The sequence below is a fragment of the Zerene cesonia genome, chromosome 25 (assembly GCF_012273895.1).
Source record: "Zerene cesonia ecotype Mississippi chromosome 25, Zerene_cesonia_1.1, whole genome shotgun sequence".
NCBI classification, from domain to species: Eukaryota; Metazoa; Arthropoda; class Insecta; order Lepidoptera; family Pieridae; genus Zerene; species Zerene cesonia.
In genome coordinates, this window is record NC_052126.1 from 3,063,683 (window position 1) to 3,085,276 (window position 21,594).

The window sequence follows — 21,594 nt, forward strand, 5'->3', positions numbered from 1 at the left end:
ACAAACTAGACTGTGCACCAAGAAATATTTATTTTGATAAAGTTTGACCTATTCATAAGTAAATAACATAAGTAAATATATATATCCATAAGTAGTTATAACATAAGTAAATTGAAATCTACGAGATAATTTATAAAAAAATTTTTATCACATGTAAACTAGTCTATCCCGAATATGATAGGTCATATTTTCTTATATTAGGATTATAAACATCAGTATTAATGTAAAAATGTACAATATGTCAACTTAATAATTTCGTAATAAGATTTTTTTAGAATAAGAGGTTAATTTTGTTCCTTTTTTCTATTCTGTTACAGGACCATTTTTTTGATCTGTTGATATACAGTTATCTGTATTTTGCGTCTGCTCGTTGATCAGATATTTTGTGAATTAAATAATTTATTAGTATTGCATCTCTCCAAATTTTATAATATTTTCTAATATGCAAAAGTGACTATGAACTTGTGTCTTAGAAGATCAAGTTAATATATTATTTATTCAAAACTATTTTTCAATATTGGTAAATTTAATGTTGTTGTGGCATAGAAATTAGGATCTATTGTCAAACTGTCATCAATCATCCCTGAAGCCCTCTGGATGGTTGTGACCTGTGATTTGTGTTGATCTAAATATTTGATTTTTATTAACACTTTCTAAGTGTAAATTGAAGTTTTGTGGTAAACATGAAGAAGTAACGCAAAGCAATATAAAAAAACTATTAATTTGATGTTATTATGATACGCCGCATGTTTATTTAGTGTCAACTAATTGAGAAGTATCGATTTTCGTAGTGATTGTATAATTTCGGCTATTTGTTCAGACAACAATGGACGTTGACGATTCGGCTGTCGACCTGAGTGTGAGGTAAATGATGTTTACATAATGATAAATATTATTAATTAGTGTGTTTTCGTTCTAATCATATAATCTTGTTATTATATGTGGAAAAATCTTAAATTTCTATTAGCATCTTATCAACAATAACTTAGTTTTGACTACACTATGTTTATGCACATTAATATTCTTACTGTCATAAGAAGATAGTTTCAATTATATTTATTTATAATACATACATATTGTAGATGAAGGACTTGTAATACCAACCTTTAAATATTATATAAGTCTAAGAGATTAATTGAAAAAATTGTAAAAAAAAAAGTAATTTAATAATTTTTATTTCAGCAGGTCATTGCCACCAGAATTGAGCGAGTTAAGAGCTTTAACAGCTAGCGGGCTTACTATAACACCTGCCCAACCCCCTCCACATGTAAGTTCTCATAAATGAAAGGCAACTAAAACTAGAGATGTTACTCCTATGGCCCAATCTATATGATAAAATTTAACTGCCATGTAATTTTGGATATTTTTTTTCAACATTGCCTTCCTATTCAATGTGATATCAATATTGTCTTGTTTTATAATGACTATACATAATGAAAACTATTCATTGTATTTTCAATTTGTATTCTTATTAATTTAAGATTTCATTCATAAGTATCATACAAATTCTTTCTATTGTTTTATGTTCTCTGATATTTACATAAAACATCACACTTTAAAGGGAAACATTAATTAACAATCTATTGAAATAAGTTAGTGTATGTCAAAGTATAACAAATTATCACACTAATATTATGAATGTGAAAGTTTGTTTGTTAGGATGTTTGTCTGTCAATCATACTGAAACTACTGATCGGATTTTGATCCTTGGGTGATGGTATACTTTTTATCACAATTAAATGCTCTCTTGGAATAAAACGGGAATCTTTATATATTTATAGCAGAGCCGGGACAAGCATTTAATAATACATATTATAGTAGTTAGATAAGTTACAACATAAAATACTCTTATTTATTGATAATTATCTCATTAAGAGTGAGACAAATACATGAATTATAATGTATCTCAAAACATTTGTTTAGATATTTAATTTAAAAAAATAAGAAGGAAAGTATGTTTAAATTTTTGTTTGTACTTATTATGTTTTGTTTGTACTTAACATGAATTTGTTTAAGAGTGCATACAAGTACACTTTATAATTATATAATTAATTAATGACCTTAATTAAATAATCTTCCTTGACACAAATTGACTTAATGGTGTTAATAAGTACATACATCTTATATTATCTTGATATATACAAATTTATTTTTACTTATTCTTGTCCTTGTTTTTTTTTTTCATTTTGCCTTTAATTTTGTAAATTTGTTTTGTTATGAGTAATTATAATTTACCATTTGATTGTTCCATCACATTACATATCTAAATTAAGTGAATGTAAAAATGTTGTGATATATAAATTCTATATGTAATAAACTTTTTTTTTTGTTTGATGCACACCAAAGATTGAGAGAGTAAGTACTGTGTACATTAACCTTAGAGAACACCTGTATCAGCTGTATCTCAACCTCATGATCAAAGTTTTTCTATTCTTAATATAAAAGTATATTTCTTCAATGCATGGTATAGTTTGTGAAGTGTGAATTTTTCTTTTAATGATTCAATGTTATTACAAACATGCTTTAAGGTGAAAATTATCAAAATTTTCCATATATAATAATTTTCATTAAAAGTATTCCTGTATTATCAGGGTGCCAGTGGAAAACGAGTGCTTCGTCCTCGCTCAGAGACACGTAGTTACGCGGAGAGCCCTGACATTGTGCTGTTACCAGCTGTGCCTCCACATAGGAAGCCCACGTTAGCACCACCAACTCCGGCGCCATTCACAGGTAACAAGTGTAAGACCATTTTTTTTTATAAATTCATAATAGGATCCAACAACACTGTTATGTCAGGGTATTTATATTTTTAATTGCAAGTTAGTTGGTGTGACAATTCAGTATTTATCTGTTGAATTACTTTCAACTATTTATCAAAAACGTTTTGTTTTATAATTAGAAAAATATTAAATACAATATAGAATAATTATTGGGATATTCTACATAAAAACACTCAAATATCTGAAATCTTATTTTTGGTTTCAAAGCATTCAATTACGATGATTAAAATGATGACGAGGCGGGATTCGAATCTGCGTCATTTCGCCGGCGTCATATGTTACACCCCCACATAAAACCGAAAGAGTGGAAGAAATTTGATTGCTGAGGCTGGATCAAGGGTGGTCGAGAGACAAGGCGTTGGTTGTTGGTTGGTTGGGTGAAATGACGGATTCTTTAAATTTTCGTAATCTGAAAACTGCCCGCTTATAATAAAAAAACAACAGTTTTTTTATGTAATATTTATATAATTACTTAATAAACTAAGATATTAATTAGTTCATGTCATTATCAGACTAAAAATCTATGTTTTTTAGAAGCCCCCACTAAAATAACTGATATGCAAACAGATGTGAGCAGCAAACTGAACTCGGCGCCCGTGAACGTGTCCATAACAGCGAGCTCTGTGCCGCCGCCTATAGAGTCTCCGAGGGACCCGAGGGATGATGAGGAGTCGGAGGAGGAAAACGAACCTCCTTTACCCATTGCAGGGCATAGAGTAAGCTTTATTTACTCTTATCTGCTATATATATCCCCCCCCCCTCTGTCAACTCTTTGAAAATGTAGCATATTTAACTGCATTTATTAATGCATTTCGCTGGTGCAGCAGTATAGTTCTGGATGTTTGTGTTTCGTGTGCAAAATTTTATATTCCAACACTAAAAAAAGGATTTTACTTGTTTATTGTTATATATGGTAATAAGTCATTCATTTCATTTGTTTTTTTTGTTGAGAGTCTTGAAACTTGAATTGAAACTAAAATCAAATCTCTACCAAACATTTTTCATCTTCAGCAAGGGCAACAAAACAAGATTAATTATATAAGGAGCCAATTTACACATTTCTTACAAATATATTTTATTATTATTCCATACATTGCTGAAGAATTATCTTCTAAATAAAAACTATTACAGGAATTATCAAGTGCCGAAATATGGGAACGCGATCGTCGTCTACGCGCGTTGAGAGAGAAATTGCGTGCCGAAGAAACCAGACTTGTGCTCTTGAGAAAGCTGAGGCAGTCGCAGCAGGCAACCAGCTTGCCACCTGTTAAGGTAACTTTTTTTATTAATAATGTCCTTTGTTATATTGAAGCTGACTTGTGAGTAAATAGCAATGTCCGGAGGCCCATTTCCCTTTACTTACCCGTCCCAGCCCATTCCTTTTTTCCAGTCGTCAATCCTTCCCTTTTCCTTTACCCCTTAAAATCGGGTAGCACATTCGTAGAAGCACTATCTCTGCGAATGTTCATGGGCGGTGGTGATCGCTTACCACCAGTTCATTTGCCTGCTATGACATAAAGTAAGTTGTTGTATGATCCCAAAACATGTCACAAGTATTTTTTTAAATTTTTTTTTTGTTTAATTGAGCTGGGAGCACACAGAGGGTGCAAATACGGCATCATATAAGGAGACATAGAATAAAATCAAAGTGTTTTTTATTAATTGATGCTTGTTTTATCCATTTACTTACTCTTAATTCTGAATTATAATGGTTTAGATATATTTCATGATAATTGTCACAAAATCTGTGAATATTTAAAAACATGTCTGTAATTTATATAATACAAGTTTTAAATATTATTATATAATATATTATATAATAATATTTAAAACTTGTAACTTGACGCAAATTTTCATGTCGTGTTATCCTGTAATTATCTGTCACATTTATTTTTATTTGTTAAAAATATGTATCTTATGTATAAGTTATGATGTAACAGGTGTTGGATGACCATATTAAATAAATAAATAAATTCTAATGCTGAAGACATAGCGTACATATTAGTGCATACATTTTTAGTATTGAACTTTAAACTGCGATGTATGTTAATTTAAAAATTTCAATCGTCAGATAACTACTGAATTTTTATAAATACCTATACAACACTTATTACAGGAGTCATCAACTGGTACAGCACTAGCAGGCAGTGGGTGTGTGGTGCCACCCGGAGTCACTGTGACCCCAGCACCGCCTCCAGCCCACCAGCAGGGCAAGGTTAGTCCATTTATATATAATATTTAAATTTATTATTGACTATGCACTCGATTGGCTACGGGTAGTTCTGTTTCTTAGCATATTATTCTTTCAAGTTGGACAGATAATGTGGCATGTCATTTATATTAATATATGTAGACATTTGAGCCCTAGCTGTAGACTAAAATGGTGATGAAGGTTTGTCAGATGAAGCTGTTTAAATCCTTCTTATTCTTAATTGTTACTGAAAGATATTGTTTTGTTGCACAAAACAAATAATATAAAATGCATAATGATATAATTTATATGTGAGATCACATAACTATCTACAAGTGGTGGTGAATGGTTCTATTGATCCTGAGATTATTGGGCAAACAAACAAACTCTTCAGCCATACATATTAGTACAGATATGGTCTCTAATATAAGTAGATTATTTTATTTTTATCTGATTGTTAATTACTATACTGTATAACAGCGCTCAAACAACAGCAACACAGCAAGCAGTACAAGCGCTGTTAGCAATGTATCCCGCAGGACAGCCAGCTTGCCGGGTGGGGCTACACTCACACCAGGGCCCTATCGCACTCAGGTAATGTTATTTAAGCATTTAGATAACTATCTTCTGCAAAAAAAATTAACTACCCTTAAATTGTCAGAACTAAACCTATTTTAAATAGGACCACAAAGGAGCTGGTGCCTCCTTTCAAATAAAAAAAGAATTATAAAATTGGTTTACACAGTCCTAAGCTTAAAAAAAAAGAGAAACAATAAAAACAATACAGTCAAATTGACCGCCTTTTTTTTTAGTTGGTTGAATATAAATAGGTATGATTGCAATTAAATTTATGGGGAATGTTATATGCTTGTGCAACTATCAAAAGTTGTTTATCAATATAATTTTTTATTTAATACTAGCATACCCGGCCACGCATTGCTGTGGTTGTGGCTAAATTTATTGTTAATTATAAATTATTGGAATAATTAATCGAAATAAAAACTATCATATATCTTAAGTTTGACCAAATTACAAATAAAATGTTTTCAATTGTTCCAAATTCCATCAAAATCGGTTGAGTTGGTGAAGAGTTCATTGGGAACATACATCATGACACTGGATTTTTATATATTATACAATATGAGAATTCATATAGAAAAGTATATTGACACCAATACAATTACAAAGACTATTCACTGACACTTTATATTTGCATATATCTCCCGATATTATATTAATTGAATATAACACCTAATTATATTTATTTAATATGATAACTATAATTTAATTTTGAGTTTCATAGCATTGAAACAAAATGCTAAAAAATTCAAAATGAAATTTTACATAGGCCGCGTTCCATCAAGACAATATTGTAATCATTAAAATAATGTCAATCAAATTGGTTGATATGTTTCTTAACCATCTCAATAGATGGCGCGGGGTGTCCCTTGGGCACATGAAACCGAAAGAGTAGAAGAATTTCTCAGATAACGGTCATTTTATACATATTTATATACATATATATATATTTTAATTAATTAATAATTTTTTATTTATATTTGATTACAGTCGTCATCGAGTGGCGGTGCGAGCATCACCCCTTCTGTTACGATCACGCCGGCTCCGCCGCCCGCGTCGCAACTTGCAGCCACTAAGGTAATATGAGTTTATTGTCAGAATCTAAATTTAAAATCAAAATCACAACTGTTTATTTTTGGTTATTGTGTGTTTAGAAAAAAGACTTAATTTTCAATAAGGATTTTTTTTTAACTTTGGTGAAACGTTTTAAATGTGATAGGGCATTAAAATCAGTCTAATTTCGTGGAGGGTCTTTATAATCTTGGATTCAAAGTCTGGTATATTAATAACTGTAACACAAACAGAGAGGAAAACTTATTATTATTATTATTTCTTGTTTTTCTTAAATATTCTCGAAATTAAAGCGACGCGTACAAATTATTGAACATTCTGTATAAACAGATATTTCCTATCAATCGAACTCTATTCGATATAAATATGCAAGTCTTATGTGAACATGCTTTATATCATATGTACAGTATGTAAAAAAAAATTGCGGATAATACCCGGATTTTATTGCGGATAATTTAAATACCCGCATATATTAAAAAAGCAGCAAACTAGTAAATAAAATAAAACAAACAATTGTACATTGCAAGCCCACTCAGGACAACTCCTCCGTGACGAGTAGCACAAGCGATGCAGTGAGTATGAGAAGTGATGTCCATTTTTAATATTTATTAATTAACTATTAGCCAGCCACATATACTATTTATGCTAGGCACTTGAGTTTAGCTAGAGAATACATAATAGGAACGTAGAGGAGTTATCAAATCGACATAGAATTTATTATAAGAATTAAGAGCTAACAAATATATTGGACCAAGTTGCCACATAATTGGCAACAAAAAAAAGCTGCCAAGAAAAAGTCTCATATTTACTACATAGTTACTATATATACCATGATGTTTCCCTTTTACAAAAGCCATTGCATATTAACAGTGGATCAACATTCAGTCTATCTTACTTTATCCTTAAAAGTTATTCAAACAAACTATAACATTTAATTAATATCTTATTAACAACATATTATATGTTATTGAAAATAAAAAATACACTTATTTATTTAACAAAAGCACATGGATATTGTTGCTACAGGCGAGCCGCAGCTCGGAGGACACGCAGACACCGGCGCAACGCCAGGCGGCCGCCAAGTTGGCGCTTAGAAAGCAACTCGAAAAGACACTGCTGCAGGTAAGCATTGAAACTTTTGTTTTTTGTGTGTTTAAAACGTTTTCATGCAGAAACTGCTGGACCGATTTCGAAAGTCCTATCACAATTGGAAAGCTGCAACTTCGCTGAGTGACAGCCCATGGCCTATGGTACTTATATACATCTGTACAAAACATAACAGACTAATTGCAAAAAAAATGACACATTGAAAAAGGAAGAAAGAAAAACAATTCGCGGGTGCCATTTGATTTATTTATTTAACCACTATTCTTATAGTTACAACGACACCTCATAATACATTGAATTCTGTCCAGTAGACCGTAGGCCGAGTCAATAAATGGATATAAATAACGAAAAACATTACCCTCCTCTTTTCGCAGTTGAGTTATAATATTATTGATCTTACCTAATAGTATATTTCACCAATTTCTTATTACACCCCTCATAGGAGGCCTGCCTCCCAGCAGTGGGAACACCTATTGGCTGATGATGATAATAATTATAATAAAGCAAAAATTATAAATGAAATGGGATATTCCACAGACCAGTTATTAAACTTCCTTATCGTGCAATAATCCTACATCGGCCGCGGACTGCCTAGGGCTGTATATCTATAAGGCAGCAAGTATAGGCAGGCTGCGGCTGGTGTCCCACAACACAATAAAACTCTCAAAATGGCCTAGCGTATTAGATCTGTTCCCCACTAAGTTTTCCAAAGGACTGGATATTACTCTTCCGGTAGTGCCCAGATATATAGAGAGATACAAACAATAATTATTACACCTAATTCACCAGATCCCGCCACCCAAGCCGCCGCCGCCGGAAATGAACTTCATCCCGTCGCCTAGCAACACAGACTTTGTGTACTTAGTGGGGCTGGAGCACGTGGTCGACTACCTCACTAATGAAGATCGGTGAGTTGGGTGTTCTATCCCTCGATTTCCTCAGTTTGAGGGGGCAGCCGCTCAATAGTCTAGATTCTAGAATCTAGACTCTATATTGTGTCACTCCGGTGATTTTAATCAGCTTTTTGTTATATCAGATCAGTGACCTTTTTAATTCATTATCGAAATGCATTGCACATTTTATGTTGGACCGTTAGATATAATGTGGTGAAAGCTATATCCCAAATTTGGATTTGAAATAATGAGTGTTCTTAGTTTATAATAAACATACACATATTACAATTTTAGAATGACTTATTTTATGATTTTTAAAACATAATATAATATGATTCTTATCGTCATAATATACATGATTTCACGCCTATAGCGTGGCATCCACGTTATATTACGTGTTAAAGTTTACAACCATTCGTAGAGGCGTAAGGTCTGCAATCGACCTGTCGCCTCACCAAATGTACATGGGCGGTGGTAGCGCTACCATCAGCCGACCCACCAGCTCCATTACCTCATCGTCGGTAATGGAGCTGGTGGTATAGAAAAAAGCGTAGCAATATATGTATGCGCGGTGTCAGGTTCCCGCGCTCGTCGGTGCCGGCGGTGTGCGCGCAGTGCGGCTGCGACTTCACGCCGGTGTGGCGCTGGGAGCGCGCGCCGGCGCGCCGCCAGGACGCCACGTTCGCGCCCGCGCCCGCGCCGCCCGCCGCGCGCCGCCTCTGCGAGCTCTGCGTCTCCGGGAACGTGAAGCGCGCGCTCAAGGTCCACATTTCACCTGTTTTGTTATATAAGTGACATTCTATTTGCTCAGCTGAAAATATTTTAACATAATTATTTTAGGCGCCACTGCTGCCATCTAGTTTTGATAAACGCAACAATTGCACTTTATGTAAAATTATATAAAAAATCATGCAACAACAATAATTCTCATAAGAATATTACGAAGACATTTTATTTTGTTATATATTACCTCTAAACTTACTTTATAATAATACAACACATATTTGCCGCAAAATTTCATCAAAAAGTAAAATCCCAGGCGGAGCACACGGCGCGGTTGAAGACGGCGTTCGTACGCGCTCTACAACAGGAGCAGGAGATAGAGCGGCGCCTCGCCGCGCCCTCCGCGTCCCCGCCGCCCGCACCGCCCGCGCCGCCGCCGGCGCACTCGCACTCGCACTCGGCGCGCGCTTCACAGGTAAAATGAACTCTGTCGAGTGGTAGGTATGGCTCTAGGTAGAGCATTATAGCTCACCATTTGACATTAGGTATGTCGAGTATAGCACCTCACTTATGGCAGTTATGGAGATATCTATATAGAGCAGTATAAATGCTATAGCATAAACATTCATCGAATACCAATCTATGTAGAGCTATTATTAGTATTAGTACTAATTATAACTACGAAATTCTCTACATAGTGCGTCATTATATTTCAGCCGTCGCTATCCCGTCTGTCCCGTGGCTCGGGCGCTCCCACACCGCCAGCTGCGTCTGCGCCGCCCGCTAAGCCTTCACCTCAACCCAACAGGTACATTCGTAGGGATTTTATATTTTCTTGCGCCTTAAATGTTTCTAAACTCGATTATGTAATTAATTGTGGAATATGTATTAATATATTTGTAAAATATGATATCTAATAGAATGGATGTATCAATTGATATATAAGGTCATATTATCAATTCTAAATTGAGCTAAGAAACGGTTCTATGACGTACAAAGTCGACACTTAACACGGCGGCTATATGCGACATTCGCATGTTTTAAATTGCTTACAAAACAATTTTTGTTCACATCTTTTATTGTAATATTTATAAACATGTTGACATGACAAATAAGAATTCCAAATTCCAAATTTCAAAAACCCAAAAAAAAAAAATATCCGTCTACCCTCGCTTCCGGTCGCGCAGCCGCAGCTCGTCGGAGTCGCTGCGCGGACACCACGGCGAGCGCGCGCGCGACGCGGACGTGCCCGCCAAGAAAGGTAAAGGTAATTCGATACGACGTTCGTTTGTTTTTCTTTTTTTTCATAAATTTTTTAGTTTATTTACTTATAATATATTTACCTACCTAACCATATATAATAGTTGCATATATTATTTATAAGGGCAATAAAGTGCGAACATACTTTATTTATTACTTTATTATATATTTTTTTGGATGTGATTCTTTTTAGTAACCAATGTTACTAGTAATCAATATACTTTCATATGATGCATTTCATGAGATGCTTTTATGTTAAAAAAAAATAATAATAAGATTAACTTATTTTTTTTCTTGATTGTCTTGATATGAGATGTAAACAATAGAGTAGTAAGGTTAAAAAGATCTTTTTTTATGCGTTCGCAGCTTCATCGTCGAGCAGCAACAGCCAAGGCGGCAGCAGCAGCAGCAAGCAACACCAGGTGAGATACATCAATTATGTTTCACACAGCCGGAGGCCCCAGAATAGCTTGTTAAAATACTTTAATTATAAAAATTACAAACTACGTCTTGCTCGATACAAGGGCGAAGCCGGGGCGAACAGCTAGTTGATAAAATATTAATAAGTGTATGTTATCGAACAGCAGCTGGCAGCGGCGGCCGCGGCGCAGATGGCGTTCGAACAGCACAGCGCTGCCGCCATGCAGGCCTTGCAGCATCAGCTGTTGAGAGGTATGGAATTGATTTGACGTGTTTTAAACCGATCTCAAAAATAGGAACCTCCTTTGAAACTTTGCATGAAAATTAATATTATAGTAAAAAGAGCGTGTTTTGGACATTAAAATTACAGAAAATCACCCGAACTTTTAAGAAAATGAAAAGAATAAAAAACTAATATCTTGGTTATTTGAATTTTACACATAAACTTTGAGGTTATGTCAAAAAACTGCTGTAAGAAAGGTAGAAACGTGTTGCGTGTCGTCGTGATCGAAACAACTTAAACAACCTCTAAGGCGCGTACCGACACTTAATTTTTTTTTTAAATTGGGACTATGGGCTGCGTATACAATACACTCTTAGTTGATAATGATAATTAAATAATGATAATCGCATACACTCCGAGCGCCTTGGATACTAATGCAGACTAACTTAGTGAATAAAGATAGTCCTGTAAAGCGCTGAAGCAAGGTGTACGGCTAGTCCTCACAGTGACAAAAATAACAAAAATAAAATATATCTACTTTTATTACACAACTGGACATCGAGTGAGTGATTTCCGTCAGTTTAAACTCTGATCCACCAGTAATCCTGTATTTGTATGAAATCGGTCTAGTTATAATATAACATTTGCAGGTCTGAGTGGCGCAGGCGGCGTGGGCGGTGTGGGCGGCGTGGGTGGCGGCGGCGGCGTGTCGCCCGCGGCCGCGGCCGCCGCCATGATGCAGTTCTCGCCGCTGCTCTACACCTACCAGCTCGCCATGGCGCAGGCCAGCGCGCTCAAGCGATGTGAGACCCGCTCTACGCTCTACATGCACGCGACTGTTGCACTCTACCCGACTTTCCGTGCTCTACAATAATGCTCTATGAAAACATTGCATAGCAATGCTACACACTATGTAAAACTGTTACAGACTTAGCAATGATGGAGCAAACTACGCGAGACAATTGCATGCTTATAATACAAGGATCGAATAATACTACAGGCACTGTTGAATTCTGCCCATAATATAATTTGCAACAACACAGTATGCTATACTATGACCCAAATAATAACTACTAAATTATTACTTGATCTACACATTGTTATAAATCCCCCAATAGTTACCTTTTTATTTCATAATTAGTTGTTTATTTAAATATGTATCCATTCACGCAATAAAAAAATAAAAAAAATTATATATAAACAAAATAAATAGATAATGAATAAACATTAAAATAACATATGTACAAATTGCAGCTGGCAAGGGCAACAGCAGCAGCGCGGCGATGGCGGCGGAGATGCAGCGCGTGGCGGACGCGCAGCGGCAGTACCTGCTCGACATGATACCGGGCCAGCACGCGCGCAACCCCTGGACCAAGAACTGAGCGCCACGCTACGGGTGCGTACAGCTGTTGTGGATAGAGTGGTAGAGTGGTAGAGCTGTGGTGCTGGGTAGAGTAGTAGAGATTGACCTCATTATGAGCGCCGCACTACGGGTGCGTACAGTTGTGGCTAGAGGTGTAGAGCTGTACAGCATTGTGGGTAGAGTAGAAGAGATTGACATAAATCTGAGCCCCATGTTATGGGTGCATACAGTTGTGACTAGAGCGGTAGAGTTGTAAAGTATGTTGGGTAGAGTTATGGTTGGAGTTGTAAAGCACTTTGAGGAGATTGGTAAAATTGTAGAGTGGGGGGAGTTTACATCGCGAAATACAGAAAAATAAATCACCTTGTTGGGTAATTAATGTTAGCTTATTGCATATTTGAAAGTAAATAAACCACACCACCATAATAAACTAACCAATAAAAATTATTATTACAGACTTTCGTTTAAAATTATAATGTTTGAAATTGCAATGCCATAATATGCATTTTTGTCTTTCCACAGATCCATCGAATCTTCGTTAAGCATTTGAGTAGAATTCGATCTTTTATTTTACAATAAGCTAGATAGTTATCGCTTAGATAAGCGTAGATTAGACATTAAGCAATGTGTTGTGGGTGCGGGGAGATATATAAGGGTTAAGCGTAGTCTACACGAGGATAGGTTTAATGATTTAAAAAAAATATGATAAATAATCATTTTTAATGTATGCAATTAAATGTACCAGCTTTGCCGGAGATCTTGTTCGCGTGGGAGTCTATGAAATGCGTTTTTTCTCGCGTATTATGTAATTTTTTTCGTTTTTGCTCCACTCGTATCGGTCGTAGCGTAATGTTTATATAGCTTATAGCCTTCAACACGCACCAATGGTTCTCGAGATTAGCGCGTTCAATCAAACAATTTCTTCAATTAAATAATTGTGACCTGTGTGTTTGTCAAACTGTTAATTTTGAGTCAAATAGGATTGTTTTAGGTGCACCCATGAATTTATTGATTTTCTTATTTTCAAAGGAAAGGAAAATATTAAATTAACCTTCAGTTGTAAAAAAGCATTTAAATTGAATTTTATGTTCTATTTATAAACTAACATTTTTAAACACTATCAAAAGTAAGATTAATTAGATGCTTACGTGTATTTTATTATTTTTAAAGATCGCATTGTTAATTTTAAATATACGGCGTAGATTTATAATTCTAAAAAAAAAATCTGATAAAGTAATGCTAATACAAAATTAAATGTAATGTGAAAGGAATGAGCTAACACTTTTAAATATATTTTGTATTATATAAAGCTCGTGTAGATTTCGCTAAAGATCGTTTGTGCTACAAACACCATCGCTGGCACAAGTCAAATACGTAATTAAAGGAAATAGATAAGAATGATCACAGACATTGACGGCGCGAAGAATGTACTTTGTCATTTTTTATGTGGATTTTAAATAAATAATTACATGCAATGTGTATTGTTTTATTACTTTACAATATGATAAAAGTGTAAAATATTTGCTTATATGATGAGAATGGAATGCTTCGATTATTCCTTTAGCATGATGGCGGACGAAACCAGATCCTGAAAAAGAAAATGGGTATAATACTGATTTACTGAAAATAATATTATTAGAATTTCAACTGTCTCCAGAAATTTAATATCTTGTTAGGTTTAGCCGTGAACTTAAGTATTATTGAAAGACGGGAAAATGAGTGTTGCCATGTAAAATGTAGATTAAATAAAAAACAACACGCAGAAATGAAAAATAAACACCTTGTGAGCTTCTAAATAGGCATGATCAGCTTTAGCGGCCAAAATCTGTATAGCGTCTACGATGACATCGGCGGCTTTTTTCACATTTTTCGCAAATGCTTCAAGAACGTCGCTCACGCATACCTGAAATAATAAACATTTATATATTTGCTGCTTAAGAAAAAATGTAATTAGTGATTCGACTATTTCAAGATGTTAATACTTAATTGCTTATTGTATACAACAATGAACTAAAGCCTGATAGCTTCTGACTTTAAATTAAATGTACCTAATAAAATTTTTTAAAGACTTTAAAAACAGGAATAAAGATAAAAGTACCGATTTCTCATTTTCTCTCCAGCAGTCGTAATCAGTGACGAGTGCTACAGCTGCATAGCTCAGTCCCGCTTCCTTCGCTAACACTACCTGTAATGTGAATGCAATTAATGAATTCTGTTTAAAAAAAGACCAGTTGAAAATAACGAGTCTTATGTTTTTTAAACATATTTTTCATACTCCTGAAATCCAGTGATACATTTTTTTTATTCTGTCACTTATTCTAATGCCATTAGGGCATCTTTTCAGTTCGTAATTGTTCGGTAATCCATTTATATATTATATATATTTTTTGTTATACGAGAACATAATCATTTTTGTATTCAGCTCACTTCTGGCACTGTAGTCATATTAACGAGATGACCGCCCCATTGGCGATGCATTAGGCTTTCTGCTCGACTGGAAAACCTGAAAAGTCAATTATAACTATTTTATCTGTGTATCAAAGTTTTATGTCAGTATCAGTTAAAGATGTTTATGATTATATTTCCAGGGTATCGATTGCAAAACAATTGCAATGGGTCTAATATAAGTTAAGATGCATTACGTGACCGAATGTGTAAATCAAGTAATTAATACATTTAGTCACATTAATAATAATTAAAGGCAAATGGCAGCACATCCAGTAGAATGTTGGCGACCCTTCTTTTTGTTATTACAGGATGTTTTTGTTGTATATGCAAATAAAATAGTGCGAATCAAGCCGTCGAGCACTTCACACAGGACAAATAAAATACATGCAATATTTTTATTTAGCATCCACACAATTAGCCTCACCTAGGTCCCTGTATAGTAACAACAGTGCCGCTATGATGGCAAGCGTAGCCCCTAGACGTCGCCGCGTGTGACAGCGCGTCGCGAGCCGACGCACAGAACGCGGGGAACATTGGCAAATGACAGACACCCTTTGGACCCCCCTCCGTGCGGTCGTAGAATGTGCATTTGCGACCCCATGTCCTGTAATTATTTTTTAAGATATGCGCCCCGGTTAGGGTTTTAGATTATGTAACAGATGATAACATTCGTATTAATCAACATTTACAAATGCTTTGTAATAAACAATGTAGAACTTTATGTAAAGAATACATAGTTTTATAAGCAATATAGTTAATTAGAAAACCTTTAAACAACATAGGAATTTCAGTACCACACAAACATGTATACACATCAAGCTAAATCTACCTTACCTATCAATAAAATCGTCAATAATAACCAGACTTCCCGGTTCGTAGTTCTCGACGAGGCTCCCCGTGGCCGTGGTGGCGATCACGTGCGTGCACCCCACTTCCTTTAGCGCCCATATGTTCGCACGGTAATTGACGTCACTGTATACGAAATTACATTTAATTATTTAGCTTGTTTTCGTACTACGAGTCAATGCTTAGAATTCAATCGATTGTGTAGTAATTACCTCTCTTCAAAAAACAGGTAAACTCCAGAAATATTGCATGTTGGAAACTTCGATCATTAATAACACAATCAGGGACAGAGTCCACAAGTGCTGCTTTCCAAACAGTTCAATCATGGGCATACCGTTCAAGTTCTCTTTTTGAGTTTGAATAATATTTTTATTATATATCTACCTACCTAGTTGTTTTTAAGTGTTTTAATCATTGAATGTTGGAACTTTGACGTGAAAGAATGTTTTCTACTTTTTTATTCAGTGCTAGGTAGTCTATGTATAACACATAAGGTGTACGTTCACGGTCAATCCATTTGGAGATACGATAAATGATTTATGTTAGATTGAGTGAGAGGAAATTAAATTTTTACAACAGTGAACAAGGACATTCACATTCACGATCAATTGTAGGCGTGGCCCGCGCCATTTGATGCGATGCATTTAACGTGACTGTGTATTATTACTACTACTCTTTGGTGACTGTCTACCTTTAGAATTTAAAGATCAGAAGTAAGACTAAATTCAACTCACACATATCTACTAAGTGAGTTGCGTAAAAATTTACAAGACAAAACATTATCATACTTCTTATTTTATGTGAAAATGGTAATCACATACTTAATCATTTTCTTTACTTGATGATATAGCGCTCAATTTATTTTCTCATTAGGTATACTTTCTTACCTGGGCTGGTACTGATGTTTTCTGCCATGTCGTGCGAGTATGACACAGGGCACGCCTTTAATAAAACCTTCAAGCAGAACATCAGACGGATTCCCGAACGGAGTGGTAACGGCGCGTTCCACGGGGTTCTCGAATAATCCTGGCTCATCGAAACCGGATCCTCCAATAATACCGATCTAAAATAATATTTCCCTTTGTATGGTATGAAGGCTCAAGGCACTCTAAACTTCTAACATCCGCTGTTAGTCAAACTTGTTACGTTACGTAAGCTGGCTCGATAATCCAATTTGAGTTATTTCTAGTAGTCTTATCCGTTTTCGATAGATTCCTACAAGGGATGGGTACACATTGTGACCAGCTTCAGTACTTAAATTTCTTGCCCTACGAGATATAAACCCCAGTAAATTCATGTTATTACCTTATTACATAAATTATATGGGACCTTGATCTTTTAAATAAAACTCCTATATAGGCTAGATGATATTCAAACGAAAAATTCGTTTATATAAACAATCTCTTTGTCTGAAGTGTGACTATAATATTGTTTACACAGATAATGGGGTCTCAAGTTACACAATTTTTATTATAATTATTATTTTTAGCTGGAATATGACCATAAACAAAAATGAAAGACAAAGATAAAGAATAATTATAATAATTTATTCTAAAAGCTAACATACAACAAATGCAGTATATATAACAACAATTTGTACTATATTTAATAGTGTTGACTATTTCTCAAGTCCTTGTTGGAATTTAACCTCTTTTGTTTGTTCGTGGGCCTTTTGTAAGCTTTGTGCAATCTCAAAATATCTTTTTGATTCTTCTAAATTCTTTTCAACCCCATCACCCTTTTTATACATTAAGCTGACATTAGCGCAGGCATACACATGACCAAGCTCACATCCCCTCTTTGCGAATGAAAAGGCCTGTTTCATGTCTGGACGGAGCAAATAGTCTAGAGTTTTGTTCTTTTCAGGGTTGTGAGGGTTGAATTGTTTTGGGTTTCTCGGTACTCCGCTGAGGTACATCCCTGCTAGATAGTGGCAAGCCATAGCTTCGTTGCTATCACAAGCTTTTTTCAAGTAGTTGTAACCTGTACACAAAGATAATAAATTATATCTGGTGTTGTGAACCTTTTTATCAAAACCAATGCCATGTTTTAACTGCATTTTCTTACAATATTACAGAGTATGTATTAATATTTTTAATAATTTATGCTATTTCCACATGCAAAGGTTCTTAACATGATATTTAACATATTTCAATATAAAATAATATTAGGTTTGCAAGTCTTGTATCTTACCTTTAGGCACATCTTTTGGAGCTGTGGCGTCGGGGCCAGTCGCAGTGAGTAGCAAGCCAGCATGTAAGCAAGAAGTCGGATCATTTAATTCACAACCTTTTTCAAAAAACTTTAAAGCTTCCTCTGGTTCACTTTTATTCCCGCCTTTACCAATTAATTTATAATTTCCGTACTTAAGGCAAGATTTTCCATAGTTATAGTCTAAACAGTTGCTTTTAAATACTGCAGCCGCTTTCGTGAAGTCTTTTTTAATTGCTTCTAAATAATCACCCAATAGGTGACACACTTCTGGCTTCTTTTCTTTGAAGCAACCGAATCTATATTCAACGCCAAGGTTCTCTACAAATTCCTTGACCTCTTCCTCTTTTTTTAAGTCATAAGCCATTATTGTATCGTAATTTTATAATAATATTAGGCAATCGGCAGCACGACCGCGAGAGGTTAGATAATACTTTGAAATATGTCAAAATGATAACCCTTATCAATCCGTAAACACTACCGTTGAGCAACTTTTTTATTAAATAAAGAAATTAAATTATTGTAAGCCCTTTAAACGAAATTAAATGACTTTAAAAATAAACAGAATAATTTATATTTTCCCGTACATTACATTTATATTGAATTACCTTAATTTTAGTTGTATCTCCCATTATAAAATCGAAGTGATTTATAGCACTGTAATAAATAAGTTGTAGAAATAAGCAAAGAAAATAAGTTTGTTCTTTGAACAAATGTAGTTGGAATATTTAATAATTGTATCTTTATTTGAATTGTGCACTATGAAGTTGTGTTAATTCAACACTAAATAATAATTTGTTATTTGATAGGTAGGTAATTTATCAAAGTTGAAAGATAAACTATTTGAACACAGATTATAAAGCTTAATATTGTCAACCCCATGATTAAATGTAAGAAAATGACCAAACACGACTTATTTGCTTAAAATCACCTACATTGAAAAAAAGTTTAGCGTATTCGAAAGATATGTAATAGTGCATTAATTTAATTTGGGCCTTGGGCAGCTTTTGAACGATATTGGTACCTATTAGAAACAGACATAGACTATACATATATTAGAATGATTTGACAGATTTACATTTTGAGGTTGACATTATTTTGTTTTTTTTCGGATTTCAGTTTTTATTTTCCAGAAATCAGTAAATAGTTAATACTTCAACATAGTTGAATTTCCTTGACTTGCTCTTAAAATGGCACAAGTTAATGGTGAACTCTTTACTGCTCGCATGAGAAAAGCTACTCGGAAAATACATTCAGTGAGTGATGCACTTGTTAATGCTAAATTTGCCATTTGTGAGTATAAACTTCACTTCTATGGTTATTTTATTTTTCTTAAAATTTTACTTGATTGAAATGTTGACTAACTTATATTTTTATAAAAAAAACTAATATTTAAAGTTACAAAAAAAACCCATTTCTAAATTTGATCATCTTTCCAGCATTAAGAGATGAAAAAGTATGGGGTGGAGGATTATTTGTCTTTTATCACATTTTCGCCTTCTTGGAGGATGCTAAGAAGAGATTGAACATGGCTGATTTTGACAAATTATTTGTACACAAAATTTTATTTAGGTTTGTTGAATTAGTTAATATCATTTGGAAGGTTTTTCTAAAACATTTATTATTGTAATTTTATAAAGGTACATGGATGAATTGATGTCAATTGTCTTTTAACATTATTTTTGTTATTGTATTTAATAATAATAAAACTTATTATCAATATTTATTTAATGTATAATACTAGAAGACCATCCCAGCTTCACCTATGGCATAGTAATAGCCTATAGCACTCAGGGTTAGTATGTATACAATGGGAAAAATGTCCAATAAGAAGTTCCTGAGATTAATATGTATTCAAACAAACAAAACTCTTCAGTCTAATTCTTCTTACTTCATATAGGAAGATCCTATAGATTTTAAAAAAGTTGTGATCAGTGATGTACAATTTTGCCAAGGATAAATAAAGTATTCAATGTTTTCAGGAAGCATGCCTTTGAAGAAGATTTAGCTCATTATCTGGGCAGTGACTGGTGCAGGTTGCCAAAATCAGCTGCTTTGGAAAATTATTTAGAACATTTGCAAAACTTGGAAAAAGAAAATCCCCAGTTACTGATGGCATATGTTTATCATCTGTATCTTGGCTTACTAAGTGGTGGCCAGATATTATCTAAAAAGCGGAACATGTTTGGGGATAGTAAGTTATAAGTGTTATGTCATAGTAGGTAACTGAGCTAGTGGTTCCCTTGTTGGTAAGCGATCACCACTGTCCATGGACATTTGCAGAGTAATGCCTGTGAATGCAATGCCCACTTTAAGGGGTAAGGGATAAGGAAATGATTGATAACTGGAAAAACAGAATGGACTGGGAAGGGTGAAGAAAAGATAACAGGCCTCTGGCTCTCCCACTCACCATACTAAAACACAGTAGCATGTTATGTTACTGTAGGGGTGTGACCAAATTTGTACTGAACTGTGCTCGACACCCATGTCTATTTCTAGTTGTTTTATTATTTATTACTAATATTTTTATTTCAGAAAATGCACCAACAGACACATACACAGACAAAGTAACCGACTTCACAGGAGTTGATATTGCGCAGCTTAAAAATGATTTTCGAGCGGCCATGGACGAGATTGCAGATCACATGACAGAAGAAGAACAACAAGCATTTATTGAAGAGAGTAATCAAGTTTTTCTAATGAATAACCTCATTGTTAATTCTGTGGGTGGTCAGAATAAAGTTCTGTATAGCTTGTTCTATAAAACTTCAGCTGTTGTGTTGCTTTTGGCTGGTGTTGTTATGGCGTATAGAATGCACAAATAGTTTTCTAGATGCATAAATGTTGTAGTGGATTTTAAAGTTGTGTTTGTTTTCATTGTTGACTTTTTATGTTGTATAATAATCACTGGTTATATATGGAGAGTGATTTATTAAAGTTTTGTATTACATAGCTATAAATTGAGCAAATCCAATAGATAATACTCATTAGTAAACAATTGTTACAGTTTAAATTTTAGTTTTATAGCATTGAAATGCTTTATAATGTAAATTTTGCAGTTCTATATTTTTTATTGTCGATGTAACATATATATTGAATTTAATAATAATTTGTTGCTTAGTGTTGAAAGAACAATGATCAATGTCTATAATTTTGTTTTAGAGCTTCGGTTTGAAGGAGATTATTAATTTTATCTATAGATAGTACTTGTACTTTAAAAGTGATATTTAACGTGTTTAGTCAGCTTCCTATAAAATTGTGATTATATAATTTAAGTGAAATGAATGTAGACCAAACATTTTTATTTTATTAAAGACTGATTCTATATTATTGTTTTTTATTTTCTTCATAAGCTTATTATAATTATAACATTGTTTTGAAATGTTGAGAGATGGTACTTATAAAAGTAAACTGCCTGTAAATTGCAACCAAACCAAATTTTATTGGGTCCACCCGGATAAATAAACACAAAAAATACA

General features: G+C 34.1%; 4 protein-coding genes across 13 annotated transcripts; 2 read left to right on the forward strand and 2 right to left on the reverse strand.

Moving 5' to 3' along the window:
• Nucleotides 1-346: 346 nt before the first annotated feature.
• LOC119836684 (transcriptional repressor p66-alpha) lies at nucleotides 347-14,083 on the forward strand. 10 transcript variants are annotated; one of them, XM_038362085.1, is made up of 21 exons: nucleotides 347-864; nucleotides 1,183-1,267; nucleotides 2,347-2,355; nucleotides 2,592-2,739; nucleotides 3,348-3,496; nucleotides 3,912-4,052; nucleotides 4,897-4,995; nucleotides 5,452-5,565; nucleotides 6,541-6,627; nucleotides 7,149-7,193; nucleotides 7,648-7,743; nucleotides 8,518-8,636; nucleotides 9,200-9,383; nucleotides 9,661-9,819; nucleotides 10,061-10,152; nucleotides 10,532-10,611; nucleotides 10,971-11,026; nucleotides 11,189-11,276; nucleotides 11,898-12,050; nucleotides 12,502-12,643; nucleotides 13,133-14,083. In XM_038362085.1, exons 1-20 carry the CDS (start codon nucleotides 827-829, stop codon nucleotides 12,627-12,629), a joined length of 2,070 nt encoding a protein of 689 aa, XP_038218013.1. In that variant the 5' UTR covers nucleotides 347-826; the 3' UTR covers nucleotides 12,630-12,643; nucleotides 13,133-14,083. The 10 variants fall into 10 exon arrangements, with proteins under 10 accessions (XP_038218013.1, XP_038218014.1, XP_038218016.1 ...); XM_038362086.1 differs by having other exon boundaries at nucleotides 11,192-11,276; XM_038362088.1 differs by having other exon boundaries at nucleotides 10,532-10,605.
• Nucleotides 13,420-18,920, reverse strand: LOC119836685 (S-methyl-5'-thioadenosine phosphorylase). The gene is made up of 8 exons (XM_038362096.1): nucleotides 18,724-18,920; nucleotides 16,792-16,967; nucleotides 15,893-16,030; nucleotides 15,483-15,662; nucleotides 15,038-15,113; nucleotides 14,709-14,795; nucleotides 14,391-14,513; nucleotides 13,420-14,198 (listed from the first exon to the last, which is right to left on the reverse strand). Exons 1-8 carry the CDS (start codon nucleotides 18,745-18,747, stop codon nucleotides 14,163-14,165), a joined length of 840 nt encoding a protein of 279 aa, XP_038218024.1. The 5' UTR covers nucleotides 18,748-18,920; the 3' UTR covers nucleotides 13,420-14,162.
• Nucleotides 17,434-18,678, reverse strand: LOC119836686 (cytochrome c oxidase assembly factor 7 homolog). Its single transcript, XM_038362097.1, has 2 exons — nucleotides 18,098-18,678; nucleotides 17,434-17,887 (listed from the first exon to the last, which is right to left on the reverse strand). The coding sequence occupies exons 1-2, from the start codon at nucleotides 18,480-18,482 to the stop codon at nucleotides 17,523-17,525; spliced, it is 750 nt and encodes a 249-aa protein (XP_038218025.1). The 5' UTR covers nucleotides 18,483-18,678; the 3' UTR covers nucleotides 17,434-17,522.
• A 286-nt stretch (nucleotides 18,921-19,206) lies between the features above and the next one.
• LOC119836687 (heme oxygenase) lies at nucleotides 19,207-21,442 on the forward strand. The gene is made up of 4 exons (XM_038362098.1): nucleotides 19,207-19,408; nucleotides 19,555-19,687; nucleotides 20,098-20,309; nucleotides 20,651-21,442. Exons 1-4 carry the CDS (start codon nucleotides 19,306-19,308, stop codon nucleotides 20,938-20,940), a joined length of 738 nt encoding a protein of 245 aa, XP_038218026.1. The 5' UTR covers nucleotides 19,207-19,305; the 3' UTR covers nucleotides 20,941-21,442.
• Nucleotides 21,443-21,594: the final 152 nt, after the last annotated feature.

What these genes read in the sequence shown, in the direction of transcription:
- LOC119836684 (XM_038362085.1), top strand. Translation starts at nt 827, where the DNA reads ATGGACGTTGACGATTCGGCTGTCGACCTGAGTGTGAG. An exon ending in GCCCGCCAAGAAAGGTAAAG is followed by an intron (nt 10,612 to 10,970) that starts GTAATTCGATAC and finishes ATGCGTTCGCAG; the next exon opens with CTTCATCGTCGAGCAGCAAC. An exon ending in GCAGCATCAGCTGTTGAGAG is followed by an intron (nt 11,277 to 11,897) that starts GTATGGAATTGA and finishes TAACATTTGCAG; the next exon opens with GTCTGAGTGGCGCAGGCGGC.
- LOC119836687 (XM_038362098.1), top strand. Translation starts at nt 19,306, where the DNA reads ATGGCACAAGTTAATGGTGAACTCTTTACTGCTCGCATGAGAAAAGCT. An exon ending in TAATGCTAAATTTGCCATTT is followed by an intron (nt 19,409 to 19,554) that starts GTGAGTATAAAC and finishes TCATCTTTCCAG; the next exon opens with CATTAAGAGATGAAAAAGTA. An exon ending in GCGGAACATGTTTGGGGATA is followed by an intron (nt 20,310 to 20,650) that starts GTAAGTTATAAG and finishes TTTTTATTTCAG; the next exon opens with AAAATGCACCAACAGACACA.
- LOC119836685 (XM_038362096.1), bottom strand. Translation starts at nt 18,747, where the DNA reads ATGGGAGATACAACTAAAATTAAG. An exon ending in AAACATCAGTACCAGCCCAG is followed by an intron (nt 16,031 to 16,791) that starts GTAAGAAAGTAT and finishes TTTCGTATACAG; the next exon opens with TGACGTCAATTACCGTGCGA. An exon ending in ATTGACGATTTTATTGATAG is followed by an intron (nt 15,663 to 15,892) that starts GTAAGGTAGATT and finishes AAATAATTACAG; the next exon opens with GACATGGGGTCGCAAATGCA.
- LOC119836686 (XM_038362097.1), bottom strand. Translation starts at nt 18,482, where the DNA reads ATGGCTTATGACTTAAAAAAAGAGGAAGAGGTCAAGGAATTTGTAGAG. An exon ending in TCCAAAAGATGTGCCTAAAG is followed by an intron (nt 17,888 to 18,097) that starts GTAAGATACAAG and finishes CTTTGTGTACAG; the next exon opens with GTTACAACTACTTGAAAAAA.